The sequence below is a fragment of the Perca flavescens genome, chromosome 3 (genome assembly GCF_004354835.1).
Source record: "Perca flavescens isolate YP-PL-M2 chromosome 3, PFLA_1.0, whole genome shotgun sequence".
In the NCBI taxonomy this organism is placed as follows: domain Eukaryota; kingdom Metazoa; phylum Chordata; class Actinopteri; order Perciformes; family Percidae; genus Perca; species Perca flavescens.
This window is the reverse complement of record NC_041333.1, coordinates 40,647,008-40,663,917: the sequence shown is the minus strand read 5'-3', so window position 1 is coordinate 40,663,917 and position 16,910 is coordinate 40,647,008. Positions and strand designations below refer to the sequence as shown.

The following is a 16,910-nucleotide window of genomic DNA, read 5'->3' as shown; positions in this document are numbered from 1 at the left end:
AACCTATGAAAAAAGTGAACGAAACAACGAAAAAAGTGACAAAAACATCAGGAAAAGCGACAAAAACGACTTCCGGTTTGGGTGAGCATGTGAAAGCGGCGTTGTCTCGGGCTCCCGCACCAGCTACTTTGAAAATTTACTTTTTCCTTAAGACCCCAACCAACTGAGAGTGGAAGACTTAACGTTAGAACCTTGAGCACCCTGGAGAAATGTCAAAAGCATCAAAAGCGCCTAAAAAGACTGAGGCAGACGCCTCTCCTGCGGGCAACAGCGTGGCGCTAGCTGGCATAGCCAATATGCTAGAAGACCACAGAGCTAGCATCGCAGCCGACTTCAAAGCTACATTCGCTACTCTGGAATTGAGACTCGACAAGATGCAGACAACGATAACAGAACATGGCCAGCGAATGGTCTCACTGGAATCTCACGCTGAGCTGCAAGCCCAACGAATTCAAGCACTGGAGGAGAGGTGTGTTGCATTAGCAGATAGCAACGCTAGGCTAACAACGAAGGCCATCGATCTTGAGAATCGCAGCCGCAGGAATAATATTAGAATAATCGGCCTCCCAGAATCAATCGAGGGACCCAGGCCCACAAGCTTTTTCGCCGAACTACTATCTGAAGTACTTGGCGGCCAGATCCTCCAGTCTCCTCCTGAATTGGATCGGGCACACAGAACGCTCACCGCTAAACCACAACCCGGCTCGCGGCCCAGGCCGGTTATTCTTCGCCTTCATCGCTATCAGATCAAGGAGATGATCATTCGGGAGGCCCGTAAGAGACGTGGGAAACTTCAGTACCGAGGGTCACCAATCCAGATCTTCGAGGACTACACGCCAGAAGTCGCCGGGGAACGGGCTAAATATCGAACGGTGATGGCCGACCTTTACAACCTCGCTCTTCGGCCGGCGCTTCTCTTCCCGGCCTGCTTACAGATCACTCTGGAGAGCGGAGCGAAGAAGAGGTTCTCATCTCCCGAGGAAGCCACCACCTTCGCGGCCAAATATAAACATGCCCCGTTGCCCGATTAGTGTGACTGCTACTTTATCCGCAGCTAATGTGGACCATGCTAACCTAGCTCCCTTACAGGAGGAGCTGCTTTTGTATTGGTGAGTCTAACGATTAAGACGGGAACCCGCTGAGCTTTAGCACCCGTTACTGTTACAAGGACGATATATTAAGTGAGCTATTGTGCTTATTTCAAAGAGGCCTAAAGGCTAGTCGGTCTGTGGGGCCTAAGCTTGAGGTTTACCATTTAACTGTTGTGCCGTACTAGCCCTATACCTAGCTCAGCGGGGGAAGCCGATGTTGGGTATTACATTTCACTTAACTCTAATTTGAAGCTAACCAAAGACTATAATAGCTTGTACTTTTTTTTTTTTTTTTTTTTTTTTTTTTTTTTTTTTTTTCATATTTAAGTTAGAGGGTTGCCAAGCTAATATATGGTTATAAATGATTATTATAACCTCTGCAGTCCACTCAATGTTTATTTATTTCTAAGTGATTAATACCCTGTGCTTTAGTTTTACTCTACATTACTTTTAATTGTTTATCAATCACATTGTTACCTCTGGATCACTGTTGGTATTCAGACCATCTTGTTATCTAGAAACTAGAAAAATATGTTCAAGGTTCACGTTCATTAATATAGGGGTCCCAACGGGCTCTTTACAGCTGCGGGAGCTGGGACGAATAGAATAAAAGAAAAGAAGGAAGACGACGCAGAAAGGGAAGTATGATTACTTGGGTTTAGTTTGGATAAATAGGGTAGGGGAGAAGGGATGGGGAAGGATGTATTCACTTGATTTTGTTTATTTTGAGTTGTGTGCTATGTGCGTATTCATTTTACATTGGGCTATGTCTGTACAGAAGATTTCACTCGCTGTTTGCAGCTTACTCCTTAAGACTGACCTGACAACCTTACCACAGGACGCTGAACCATGGCTAGTGTAACCAAGGGGGGTGCCGCTGGCGGACGGGCTGTGAGGATTAGCTCACTAAATACTGGTGGGCTAAACGCTGCAGTCAAACGTACAAAAGTTATGACCCATATCAAAAGCCTAAATGCGGACATAATGTTTCTTCAGGAGACGCATTTATGTAACTCTGACCATAGAAAATTAAATAGACCTTGGATTGACCAGACTTTCCACTCCCAATTCAATGTAAAAACTAGGGGCACGGCTATACTAATTCGAAAAGATGTTCATTTCATCTCAGATAGAGTAATGTTGGATTCAAACGGTCGCTATGTTATTGTTACCGGTACGTTATACGGAAAACAGGTAATCCTGGTATCAGTCTATGCTCCCAATTGGGACGACCATAACTTTGTGAGTTCACTGTTTGCTACCATTCCAAATTTTGATTCTCACCTTCTGATAATGGGAGGGGACATGAACTGTGTGATCGATGCAACATTGGACAGGTCTAGTCTACGATCAACCTCAGCCATGAAAATGTCCCAGGCTTTTTCCACATTTATGAGTCAATATGGATTGGTGGACCCATGGCAATTTTCGCATCCCTCAGTAAGACAATATTCTTTTTTCTCCCATGCACATCGCTCATTCTCGCGCATAGACTACTTCTTAATAGATAAAAAATTCATTCCAGCGATCGTCGCCGCCCAGTACTTGCCCATAACCGTGTCGGATCATGCCACCGTGGTCTTAGACCTTCACTTTAGTATGAAACCAAGGGGATTCAGACATTGGAGGCTGGACCCTCTCTCGCTGGCAGATGCCAACTTTTGCAAACATATTTCTGAATCTATCACTTTCTTCTGTGAAACTAATAAGAATGATGAAACCTCCCCGTCCACATTATGGGACACTCTCAAAGCCTACATAAGGGGTAAAATTATCTCTCTCATGTCACATACGAATAAATTGCGCAGGCTTCGGCAGAAGGAGTTGGGGGAAGCCATTGCACAGCTAGATAACTCGCTCTCGCTTGCAAACTCCCCGGATCTATATAAAGAAAGACTAAGACTCCAAACGGAACTCGATCTTCTTCTCACTTCTGAGGCTGAACAGCTTCTCCTTCGCTCTCGGGGGTCGGTGTACGAACATGGTGACAAAGCTGGACGCCTTTTGGCTCATCAGCTGAAGGCAAAAACAGCATCTAATCAAATTACTCAGATAACTGATGAATCAGACTCAATGGCCTCTGACCCGGACAAAATTAATGACATTTTTAGATCATTCTTCTCCCAACTATATGCCTCAGAGTCCCTCGCAGATGAAAACCAACTAAATAATTTTTTTGAAAAATTGGACTTGCCGAAAGTGTCACCCGAGGACAATCTGAGACTAGACGCGGCTCTCACTCTCTCAGAAATTAAAGAAGCGATACATTCAATGAACAGTGGCAAATCCCCAGGCCCCGACGGATACCCGGTCGAGTTCTATAAAAAATTCTCGGACCAGTTGGCTCCACTATTACTCGAAATGTTTAACCACTCATTTCAATGCGGCACCCTGCCATCCACTCTTATGCAAGCTTCCATCTCCCTAATTCATAAGAAGGGTAGGGACCCACTGAGCTGCGCTTCTTATCGACCAATATCACTTCTCCCGGTAGATGTTAAAATACTCGCGAAAATCCTAGCTCGGCGATTGGAATCTGTCATGCCCAGGATCATCTCCGAAGACCAGACAGGATTTATAGGGGGCAGACACTCATACTCCAACATAAGAAGACTTCTCGACGTCATCCTCTCGCCGTGTTCCTCTAACGTCCCGGAAGTAATAATATCCCTTGACGCCGAGAAGGCCTTTGACAGGGTGGAGTGGGCCTATCTCTTCTTTTCCCTGAGACAGTTTGGTTTTAATACTAACTTAATTTCATGGGTCAAATTACTCTACTCCTCCCCCTGTGCCTCTGTTTGCACGAACAACCAACGTTCTACTCCGTTCCCCCTCTTTCGGGGAACACGACAGGGGTGCCCGCTATCCCCGTTATTATTTGCCCTAGCAATTGAACCACTATCAGCTGCTTTGAAAATGGAGGAGGGACTTGGAGGGATTGAAAGATGGGGGATAAAACATCAGGTTTCGCTATATGCAGATGATCTGCTCCTCTATGTAAGTGACCCTTTGGTAAGCATCCCACGTATCCTGACTCTGCTAAACTCTTTCGGTAATCTGTCCGGATATAAGCTAAATATCTCGAAAAGTGAATACTTCCCAATCAACCGATTAGCTGTAGACATATCACCATCAAGTATACCATTTAAAATAGCTAACACAGGATTTAAATACCTTGGCATTACAATTACACGATCCTTACGAACAATGCAAGAGCAAAATCTAACGTCATTGACAGCGACGGTCAAGTCCGATTTGCAAAGATGGAATTACCTGCCGTTGTCCTTGGCTGGTAGGATACAAATTATAAAAATGAATGTGTTACCAAGATACTTATATGTTTTTCAATGTCTGCCCATCTTCCTTCCCAAGTCCTTTTTCACAGCTATAAATTACATTATTTCATCATTCATCTGGGCTGGTAAACGACCAAGGGCAAGTCGTGCACTACTTTGTAGGGATAGATCGGCTGGGGGACTGGGTCTACCCAATCTGATTGGCTATTACTGGGCAACTAACGTGCATAAGATCATATCTTGGTTTACTTCCCCTCAATCCAGTTGGTGTCAGAGTGAGGCAGCCTCCTGCTCCTCGTCGCTGTTAGCTCTAACGTGTAGCGCCTTGCCCCTCTCCCCGTCGAGCTTTACCTCTAATCCGGTTGTTATTGAAACTCTAAAAATTTGGACGCAAATAAGACACCGCCGGATGGCTCACCCTCCCTCTAGCAACTCCTATTTGCAATAATCACCTGTTCATCCCAGCAAAGATTGATCCACGATTCTCAGTTTTAGAAAATAATGGACTACGTAGTCTGGGAGACCTGTTCATCGACGGTATATTTGCGAGCTTCAACCAATTAATCTCTACCTTCAATCTACATAAATCTGACTTTTTCCGTTACTTCCAGTTGCGGGATTTTGCGAACACACGCCACGTCATTCCCACAGGTACCAACACCCAGCGGGATGGACCTGGCTCTCAAGGCTCGAACCCTGACAAAGAGCCATATCTCCTATTTTTATAATTTATTGTCCCCAGCCAATGAATCTATTCTACATAAGATCAAGACTAGCTGGGAGTCAGAACTCCAACTGAATCTCTCTGTGGTCTTCTGGGAGGGAGCCATGGGGTTGTTAACTCGTCATCCAGCTGTGCTAGACTGTCACTAATACAATTTAAAGTCTTCCATAGGTTACACTATAGTAAGGACAAACTATCAAAGCTCTACCCAGACAAATTTGATGAGAATTGCAGTAGATGCTCACAGACTCCATGCAATCTTGCACACATGTTTTGGGCATGCCCCAAGTTGTCTGAATTCTGGCGACTAGTCTTTACAACACTTTCAGATATAGTGGGGATAACTTTAACTCCTACCCCACATGTTGCTATTTTCGGCAAGCCCCCAGACGACCTCCGTACCACAGCCATTCAAAATAACGTAATTGCCTTCGCCTCTCTTATTGCTCGCAAGAGAATTCTGCTACTGTGGAAGTCTCCCCAACCACCATCAATCAAAGTCTGGCTTCACGACATTTTAGGCCTCCTAAAACTGGAGAAGATAAAGTTCTCACTTAGAGGGTCATCGGACAGGTTCTATACTCAGTGGAGACCACTACTTAACTATCTAGATAGGATGCCAGCTCGGGAAGTATCTTTGTAGAGTCTCACTGCATGGTTATATACGTACCGTTCCCTTTGCTCCGGTCTGCCAGCGGCAGATTGCCCCCCCCCCATGACATGTTCACTCTAGGACACATCAAATGACGGATGACTTGCTTTGATGACTGAGGAGTAAGCGGCTACTGATTGACTGATATTTACTTTGTACAATTAATGAATAGGTGTATATAACTGTATGTCCAAGTACACACACACACAGCTTTTTTTTTTTTTTTTTTTTTTTTTTTTATTACTGTTTAACTTTTCAATTATTTTTACATACTTATTCATAGGGAGAGGGGAGGGAGGAGGAGGGGGGCGGGGATGTTGTTCATTTAAGTTTATGAAAAAGAAAAAGATATTGTCATCCTGTATGCAATCTATGTCTGACTCTTGCACTTGACAAATAAAAGTTATAAAAAAAAAATAAAAAAATAAAAAATAAATAAAAAAAAGCGACAAAAACAACAAAAACAGTGACACAAATGATGAAAAAAGTGAAAAAAACAACGTAAAAAGATCAGGAAAAGCGACAAAAAAAGTGAAAAAAATGATGAAGAAAGGGACAAAAACGACGAAAAAGTGACAGAAACGACAAAAAAGACGAAGTTTGAATTTAAAATTTTGACCCAGTAAATGAAAAAATGACAGAATTTAAAAATTTTAAAGTCGGGAACTTTAGAGTTTTTTGTTTTCAACCCTTCATGTTTTAACCTATAATTCTGGTCTAGATACTACCTTGTTGTCCTTGGACTCCTGGTGGTCCGGGGGGCCCGGGGACACCGCGCTGGCCCTTCAGAACGGTGTGGATCCAGACCGTCTGATAAAAGACACAAACACGTATCCAGGGAAGGTTATAAATTTTGGGCATACTGCAAATATTTATATTTAATTTATATTACTCTAAACCACCTTCTGTAAACCAACATTACACTACTGTCTACACTGCACTATATATTGTCCTGTCTATAGTTGTATATCACATTGTCCTTTTCTGCCCTTTTTACATTTCTGGTTGGACGCAAACTGCATTTCGTTGTTTTTGTACTTGTACTCTGCACAATGACAATACAGTTGAATCTAATCTAAAGTTGTAGCCGTATGACGGTCACATTTTGTCGGCTAAACTCAACTGTAAAGATCACTTACAGTAACTGTGTCCAGCCGGCGTCACCTTAACTTTGTAGGCTATCAGACAGATTGTTGTGCATATGTTTTTGTACAACATCATACAAACCCATTCATGAGAAGGCTACTGTGGAGCTAAGAGCCTTCACAGCCACACATACACATATTAAACATAAAGACTGTATACCATTGGCCACGGCCCCCATTATAATTTATAGACATATGTTTCCTATTGTTGTAGCCTTGTGAACTGTTGGTCCAATGATTGACAGACTCACCTCTCCTGGAAGACCTGGGAAACCCCGATCACCTTTCTCTCCCTAAAAACAGACACATGCATAAACTCCGTGACACAGTACTGAGCGTACTACTGCAGTAATACTTCCTGTACATCACACGGTATACTCACCGTGGCTCCCTCAATTCCTGGAGGACCGAGGTACCCACGATTCCCTGGGTCTCCCTGCAGACACACAGCTCAGGTTAATTTCATGTCTACAGCCCAGAATAACTGATCGGCTTGTACAACACAGGAGATCTCCATCAGTAAGGGCTGTCTGCCAGAGGTGGGGGACTCAAGTTGCAAATTTGAGGACTTGAGACTGCCATTAATAAACGACTCAACATGACTTTGACTTTAAGACTTCCTTGATGGTTCCAGGCAGCCCATAACTCGTGTTTTCACAACCTTCTCCCCGTGAAAGTGCCCTGGAACGTAACTTACTCCCCATGAACTGGTACCAGAGGATTGTACTCCCAGTTACAGTTTTTGTTTGTTTTTGTTGACACCAGAGCTTGGCTTGCTGACGCGAAGATCATCCGACCAGAGAAGGGTTGTTAGTCGTGACTCTGCCTGGAACGCTACCAAGTCGTGAGTCGTGACTTGAAGTCGTAACTTACGTGCTAAAAATTGTGTCTGGAACGCTGCATTAAAACTTGACTCGAAAGGACTTTTTCTTAATTTAATACTAAGTAATATTGGCTTTTTTTCAAGACTTCAAGAGATTTTTTTTTTCAAAACACGATCCAGACCGCGGCAGACCAGCAGAGGCCAACGCAAGAGGCAGCCATCGTGGAGAGGGTTATGCCAAAAATGATAACATTCGGATTCGAGGATTATGTATTCAATGAGCGTAGTAAGAAGAGAAAAGTGGTGTGCAAGGTCTGCACCTCAAAAATCACAGACATGACCACTGCAACATTTAACTCAATACAACAATTAATTAACGGCTGGTAAAACGTTAGCTAGAAACAACTGTCTGTGTGAAAACTGAGGGAGATCATCCACATTTTGTATGTCTTGACTTGTGACTTACTAGACTTACAGCGTAGCCTGACAAGCCAGACCCACATCCAGATGTTGGGTCTGGGAACTCACCATTGCCTGGGCTCAATCCGGGATGGGGGGGGGCGGGATAAACGGTTGTCTTTCAAACTCCTTCTGCACGCAATAGGATAGCGCTTCAACCAACCAGAGCAACGCTAGTTGATACATTAAACTTTAAACTCCGAACACATCTTCCTTTTTTAAGAATGACTTCAGTGCCGTTCTTTGTTCTTTTCTCAAAGAAAAGCTGAACTCCAAGTCTTCCAGAGTCACGGCCAAAGCCGATTCCAAAGACCGCTGTTCGCCAGCAGCACCAGCCATAAGCCCCGCCCACTGACTATATACACGATGTGATTGGCCCAGCTAGAGTTTGTTTTTTTCCAGCTCACAAGCCAACAGAGAGTTCCTAGACGACCCTGGCTGCAAATTACATTTGCTGCCGCTAGGGTGCGTCTAGATTTCTAGGCTACTTATAGCAGGGATTTGATTTGACTTGCTTGATTCTAACCACAGTGACTTGAGACTCGCTTGTGACTTGCACATGTGTGACTTACTCCCACCTCTGCTGTCTACATTGAATATGGTTGGTTAGCGTTCCTGTTAGCTTAGCATGTTACCTGTTGTCCCAGCTCTCCTGGAGTTCCATCCTTCCCCGGTTTACCCTGCAACACAAACACCAAACAACATGTACGATCAGGGTTCAGGTTTCATCATTTCATCAGCACAAAATGAAATAAATTACACATTTTGATTATTGTGATATATTAAGTACTCAGGTCTCTCTCTCTCTCTTACCAGTGAGCCAGGATCACCTATCCCGCCCTTACCACCTTTATCCCCCAGTCTCCCCGGCAAACCCTGGAGCAGAAAACAAACGCACACATCAGTCTCACTCAACAGTCGATCAAAACAATAATTGACATGGTTTTACTTAATAAGTGTATGATTCTGGCAGACAGACAGGCAGAGTGTGAGACGGCTTTGACTTACAGGAAGTCCACGACAACCTTTCATTCCAACTTCACCTGGTTCTCCCTGAAATACAACCAAAAACATCAGTAAAAACAAGCAGACAGAAAGACAGATAGGTAGAGAGACAGACAGATAGACAGACAGAGAGACAGAGAGACAGAAAAACAGATAGACAGACAGACAGACATAAAGACAGACATGCACACAGACAAAAAGACAGACAGACAGACAGACAGTCGGACAGACAGACAGAGAGTAACAGACAGACGTAAAGACAGACAGACAGTCGGACAGACAGACAAACAGACAGACAGACATAAAGACAGACAGACAGATAGACAGACAGACAGACATAAAGACAGACAGACAGACAGACCTTCAGTTCTTTGGATCCTTCAGCATAAAGTTTAATTCCTTTTTGTCCAGGGATGCCCGGCGGACCGCGATCACCCTGAAAACCACAGCTGATGATGATGATGATGTGATGATGATAATGGTGATGGTGAAGATGGTATTTCACAGGTTAGAAAGGTTTTAATGTGTGTCTTATCCCACACGTGTCTGCTCACATTACAATCAGAGTGTGAATCACCGGATGATGTGACCTTTTAGTTTAGCGTTTCCTGACCAGAGGAACTTTGTCATAGTTCTAAAGTTTAGATCCTACACATGATCGGCGGTTAAACCCTTCAGCGCTGGCTGTGCCATTGTTTTCCTATGGGGAGAGCGATGGAGACAACTCGGAGGAAGAGCCAACCTTTGGCGTGGCACACAAACTTCAAATTATTTTTAAAACTTTGACTTCATTGCTGCTGACCTTTCAAAGCACAACCAATGAGTGAAGAGTCTGCACAATGCTCTGCGCTTTACCCATAGTCTGTAAAAATAATAAATGTAGCATCAGTGACGGCTCTCATTGGTTTGTGGACTGCCCTTTTTAAGCCACAAAAGTGGATATGGACACGCCCTAAACACAGCTGCGCCAGGCACTTCACACCGTGCGCTTAGATCGTTAAAATAGGGCTCTAGAACTGTTTGGTCCGTAATTATTCGTAAGTATTCGCATTGGGGGTTAAACAAGACAAATTAGCTCACCCTCTGTCCGCGGGGGCCTGGTATCACTGGACTGGGGCCCTCCTGACCCTGAAACAAAAACACAGCATCATCAGGACCGAAAGTTAAGTCACAAAACCAACCAACATCAGGGATTCAAACAACTGAAGGAGATTAGTTGTAGTTCTAAATAAAGTCCCTCATGTGTTAACTGCAGAGCCCCCAAAGTCCAGAAAAATACTTTATTATCTTGAGAATATAAGATACACCCTTACGCAAACAAGATTGGGACTATGGTGGCTCTGTAGTTGAGATATTTGAGTAAAAGTGTGAACAAGCCTGAAGACGCAAACTGTTCTCAGATCAGTTCAGCATGTTCAGCACACTGACCTTTTCTCCTGGTAACCCCGCAAACCCTGGACTTCCCTAAATTCAAAACAAAACAAAAAACAGCTAATGTCAGTTGGTTCAGCCATTGATCACAGTTTAAATGTTTAAATAAAGTTTGACAGTTTAAGATCTGAGGCGTACGGGAAGCCCGGCGGGTCCTGGTGGTCCTGGCGGGCCGCGTTTCCCTGGATCTCCACTTAGCCCCTGTAACACAAACAGCCAATCAGAGGACACTCTCCACCAGCCAATTAGAGAAATGAAGCTCAGCGTACAGTAAGTTCATTCAGGAAGACGTCTATGGGTGCTTCTCATGTCGCCTTAATTGCCTCCTCGAGTCCTCCACTTGCGTCCCTCCCACCGAGGAGGCATTGGAAAGACACAAGGAAATTCTTGGGCCTCTATACCCCTTATAAATGTAATATTGACTATGTTTAACATGCACATACTATTCCGGTTTTTGCCCTAATTCCAAAAAAGGCAATATTCCTCTGAGCTGTTTACATGGCTTATGGAAGTGACTATTGTGCTGATGTGTACTCATATCCAAAACACCTGTTGATATGTATGGCTGTGTTTCATTCCGCATACGTATCTCTAAAACCCAAATAATACCAGAATATCACACATGTCTTAATCGGAAAATGGTATATTCAGAAAAAGGCCTTATTAGGTACATCCAACCGGATTATACTGTTTACATGACCTGTATCAAATTCGGAACATTGGTTTGCATGTAAACATACTCAATGAGACTAATTGCCAAAGTCTCTAAGGCTACTTTCACACCGCAAGTCTTAATCCTTAATTGGCAGCACGGTGGCTTAGTGGTTAGCACTTCTGCCTCACAGCAAGATGGCACTGCAGAGTTCAATCCCTGGTCCGGGCAGGGCCTGTCTGTGTGGATTTGCATGTTCTCCCTGTGTTTGCGTGGGTTTCCTCCGGGTGCTCCAGTTTCCTCCCACCATAAAGACATGCATGCTAGGTAACTAGGACTACAGTTTAAAACTAGTTATCACTGGTGCATTTACAGAAATGTTGATTAATGTGCATTGTCCTAGTCAAATAAATAAATCTTAATTCAGATTTTTTTGCTCAGATCTGATTTTTTTGTTTGGCTGTTCACATGACCTTTTAAAATGTGGCCTATATCAGGTTCTAGTGTGAAATGTTTACGGTTTTGAACTGACCCGCATGCGCAAAAGATCAATAACAATGACATCAGACGCAGCACGCCGCTGCACTAAAGTTAGGGAGGTTATGGAAGAGATTCAACATTTTCGCGTTTATCGTTTGTGTAATGGCAGCCGTAACATTGATGAGGAGTTGCTGAGGAGGAGAAGAATGAAGAGAAAGAGAGACAACATTAGCTGGTTTGGCCTTTTACGGGGTTACGGCTGCAAATTCACTACAGAGGTCTATGTGGATTGCCATTTTGTATGCGTTGTCAAGTTTTTAATGTGACAGTCTGTGTCTAGGGCTCACTCCTGCCGGCCACATTGATGTATATTGACGTAAAAGTCATATCAAATTGAAATTGAAAAAAATCAGACCTGGGTCTGATTCAGGACCACATATGGAAGTGGTCTAAATCTGATTTGGGCTAGATTTGAGTGTTCACACTACTTCTGAAGAAGTCTGGCCTGGTCACTTGACCCCTAAAAAAAATCTGCTATTTGGGCCACTTTTGCCTGCGGTCTGAACATAGCCTAACATGTCAACCTATTAAGCCCCGTGTTAATTACTGTCCTGATTGAAGTCTCCTCAATGTGTGACAGTTACTGACCTTTACTCCGTTTGGTCCTTGTGGTCCTGTTGCTCCTTTAATATCCGGAGGCCTGGAAAAGGCCAACGTGTCTCCCTGAAACCAGAAACATCAGGAGATACATATCAGTGTAACTGTTGTTTCTATGTCTAAGATTGAAGAATTAAGTGTATCCTAAAACAGGCAGTGTTTGAGTTGTGGGGTGAACAGCTTCTTCCTTCCACTGTGTATTAATAAAGATTAATGAAATGTTCTGAGGTGTCCTGTAAGCTGAGGGGTTTACTAAACTGCCTATGCAACAGATTCCCACCCCCATCTCGTAAAATATGGACGCTTTAGCATATCAACATTAGCTCACTAAGAAGATGGGAACCACAATCCCAAACTGGCAGTTTGATTTTCTGTGGACTGAATTGTTTACCTAAGTAAACTTCTTTGACTTTTATGAACATCACGTCCTTTTTTTAAATATTATTTTTTCGAAAATTATATTTAAAAAAAAAATCCCAATATATTGCCTTACGCACAGTATCAGAATACATTGCAATATATTGAATTGTGACCCGTGTATCATGATACATATCGTATCGCCAGATTCTTGCCAATACACAACCCTAAAGACTGGCATATAATTACATTCGTAAATATTTCAATAGTACATGTAACTGTTATGTACCAAGACGCTATGACAACATGTCTTCCAATTTTCACTTTTTTGGCAACGAGGATTCCTTCTCCTGTGGCTCGGCATGAGTATGATCCTCCATTATGAACTAAAGTGCAGTTGCAGGCTTTCAAATTTGCAGGGGCAGTGACAAGAGCCTCTCACTGATCTCCTTCTCCGTTTCAGCTGGTTTCAGTCATGTGACGCTGGCTCTGAACAAAAACGCGTTGTGAATTAGCTAGACAGGTCGGCTGGTGCTTTATGTCCCTCTCAGCCATTATAGTTTTTCAAATGGGCAGAACGACACGGAAGCCTCCCTGGACTTACCTGTCCAATGTAAATACAGATAAGAAATTCTTCGCTTACGAGGATAAGTCAGTTAAAACACTACACATTGTACCTTTAAAGGTGCCCTGCTATACAAAACCGTTTTTACTTGCATTTTTTTAAATCTGTCAGGTCCATATGTGTTTGTGTTATGTGGTGAATGTGAAAAGGAACTGCTACCTCCTCTGTCAGCTCTAGCCACTGAAGCTGGTCAGTCTGACATCATACTGCCTGAGCTCATTACTAGTCATGAGCTCGCCCAGTTGGGCTGGGTATAAGGATTCTGAAAGCCACGCTCTCATTAGCCAATCAGATTCAAACAGCTTAGCTTGTTGAATATTAATGAGAACTGGCACAAATCGAGCTGAGTCTTCCTGCAGGCTTTCTATACCACGCTAGAATGGCTTGAAACATGGTAACCAAGTTACAGAGTCCATGGTAGACCTTCAGACATCACCACAAGTCATGAAATACGTGTGGCCGGGCACCTTTAAAGAATTGGAGATACCGGGTTTTATCATGACAGAATGTGAATGTGTTCAGGTGTTACCTTTGCACCTCGCAGTCCTGGTTCACCCTGAAACACACGAGCAGAGTTAGCTAATTAGTCAAGCTAATTAGTCGAGCTTAGCTTTAGTCTGCAGTGATTCAAATGTTTTAAAAGCAATCACTGCTAAGCAGGACTTACTTGAAGGCCGACAGGTCCTGAAACCCCGGGAAACCCTGGGTAACCAACATCGCCCTGGAAGAAACCAATCAACACATCAATCAGTGAAAGAAAGTAAAAAAGTATTTTCTCATAATATTAATAATAATAATAATAATAACTTGGATTTATATGGCGCCTTTCAAGGTACCCAAGGTCGCTTAACAAATAGGGAGTGGAGGGGGGTTAGGGGTCAAAGGACTTAGTGAAAAGCAATGTTTTGAGGTGCTTTTTGAGCATGGGCACTGATGGGGCAGAGCGGACGTGAAGTGGTAGACTGTTCCAGAGTGGGGGAGCATTGGCAGAGAAAGCCCAGTCCCCAAAAGTCCGGGTATGTTCATACCTTGAACTAAAAAAGCTGTTTGTCCTAATGACAACTTTTGCGTTAGTAATGATCCGCATGGCTAGATCAACGGAGACATAAAGAGGTGGCTACCTTTGTCCCGTTGCATCCTGGGAGTCCTGGGCGACCGAGGGGTCCTTCATGTCCGGGAAGTCCCTAAGAAAACATAGACAACAACAGTGTTTTCAGAAAATCACATTCAAAAAATCGCCTTTTTCTAGTCTGTGTAGCTGCTCATTTTTCCACTATGTTCACCAGCTAGTGTCTAACTAAGTCTGTTTGCTGTTTGATGCTGCGCAGGTATAGAGAGGCCGCCACGGGACCTTAACTCGGAAAAAACATGAACGGTAGTGAACGGGGAAAGACAAATTACTTTTTGATCCCGTTTGAATTGAGCCATATGATGTTCATCAGTTTAATAGATAATTACGTAAGTCAAGAAAGTCGGGGGGGAGGATGGATCAAACAGACTTACATCTAGGAGACCGGGGATTGGGTTGCGCGTTTGACGTTTCCTAAACCCAACCGTAGCCTCGCGATAACACACCACGTGGCTTCAGAAAGGGGCGTGTATGTTTACGCTGTGACGTTGCAGACTGCCGTCTGCTGTGTACAGCGTAGACACACATGCGGATAGCTCATAATGCGTCCAGATAACAGTGGTGTGTGTGTTTACGCGAAGTCACAATGGCACGTTGCTAACTAAGTCTGTCCGCTGTTTGATGCTGCGCAGGTATAATACCAGGGCTTTTTGCAGCTTTTACTTTGAAAAACAACACTACGAGGAGCAATGAGAGTAAATCAGAACCCTGGCAGATAAACAATAGACATGTCAGGATGCACTGTAAATGGGTGAACAAAAATATAGAAATGTGTAAAGATTACAACCGGTCGAGATGAAAAAATTAATCTCGATGCAGTTTTTAAACTTTCTGGGACGTAATCTACTTTAGATTTTACTTGTTTGACTTCAGACGTCACTACGTCTTCTTAGTTTATTTGAAGAGATTTCAATTACATTGAAAAAAAAAGAAATCAATATTATTTTCTTTAAGATAAAATACATTTTTAGTGTCACTATTGCTAAGGATACATCTGTTGTTTTTGCACAGGTTATAGAAATAAAGGAATATTTGTCACTCATTTGTCTGCAGCCCATTCTGTTATCATCAACTTAAATCACACCCTAGATTATCTTTGCACGGCACGCCCTGCATTTGCGTGCCCTGCTAACGTTGTTACCATTCATTTTCATTGATTCACACACACTGTAACAAATGAAGATGTCCGCCAATTCTGCCGTTATCAAATTTGGTTATACGGTAGAAATCACCTGGAATTTCTCAGCACTGCGCTTAAAAAGACACACAGCGTTCGCCCCATGTTGGGGCTGCTTAGCCTTATTGCCTTATCTATGTGTTAATGTTAGCTAACATAGCGAAAGATAAAGGTAATGTTCTTGGACATAAAGTTACCATAACTTACGTCTGGTATTACTGGTTTAATGAGGTAAAACAATTCAAACGATTATGGTATACACGATTGGTTATCGTGTATTGTATTACGTTCGTGGTTGTGCGCAGTCTTTTTACAAATGAACGCTCACATTAACGTTACTTCTGTCCTGGACTCAGTCTTGACTTGGTCTCAACTAGTCCTAGTCTTGGACTCGACAAAGGTGGACTTGACTACATCCCTGCAATGAGCTGTAACTCACTATAATATATTTAAACAAAATATTTATTAATTTAACTTATTTTTTAAAAGTGCTGTAGTACAACTAGCTGCAGACAAGTTATAATTGAGGTAAGTTTGGAGACATTACCTTATTTAATCATTAAATTGATAAATATTTTTGTTGTATCTCTTTTCGGTGTTGTAATTTGTAGATGTCCCTAAGCACTCGTCTTACTGCCTGTAGCAGCAGAGAGGAGAAGCCAGCAGGCAAGTATTATTTATAACGCTAACTCTCCCAATGTTTGACCCAGGTGAAAAAAGCTTCTGGGAGGTTGTTTGGCTCGAGGTTGTGGTGCAAAGGACCCTAGGGTGAAATTACTCCCAACCATCACTTTAAACACTCAATATATAGTCTTTAAATTGTCTCATTGTGTGAATTTGAATAACCTTTCGGTTTTTAAACTTGAGGAACATGGGCGCTGTGTTGGAAACATCAGTTTCATCGAGCATGATCACAGTCTAAGTTATCTACATGCCGTACATTTTCTCTATTCTCTGTGTACATTCTTTATGTACTCTATGTATAAACAAACTCTGAATGTTTTGTCCTGGTTCTTACCGGCAGTCCCGGAGGTCCTGGGAAACCTGGTTTTCCAGTAAGTCCCTGGAGAAAACAGAGAGACAGACCTTGATATGACGGATCCTTTACTTATTTAATCTCCATTCAGTCAGGTTTACAAAAATCTGGCAGGTCAAACTCTGTCGCGTCAGAAACAGATAAAAAAGGCAGTTTAATAAAAGTCATACC

The 16,910-nt window shown here is 43.0% G+C and overlaps 1 protein-coding gene across 1 annotated transcript; it reads right to left on the bottom strand.

Annotated features, from left to right (window-relative positions):
* Positions 1–3,018: 3,018 nt before the first annotated feature.
* LOC114552972 (collagen alpha-5(IV) chain-like) lies at positions 3,019–16,907 on the bottom strand. Its single transcript, XM_028574067.1, has 17 exons — positions 16,878–16,907; positions 16,722–16,766; positions 14,519–14,581; positions 14,065–14,118; positions 13,927–13,953; positions 12,407–12,481; positions 10,765–10,827; positions 10,624–10,659; positions 10,276–10,323; positions 9,557–9,631; positions 9,199–9,243; positions 9,004–9,066; positions 8,826–8,870; positions 7,291–7,344; positions 7,160–7,201; positions 6,492–6,573; positions 3,019–3,107 (listed from the first exon to the last, which is right to left on the bottom strand). Exons 1-17 carry the CDS (start codon positions 16,905–16,907, stop codon positions 3,019–3,021), a joined length of 936 nt encoding a protein of 311 aa, XP_028429868.1.
* Positions 16,908–16,910: the final 3 nt, after the last annotated feature.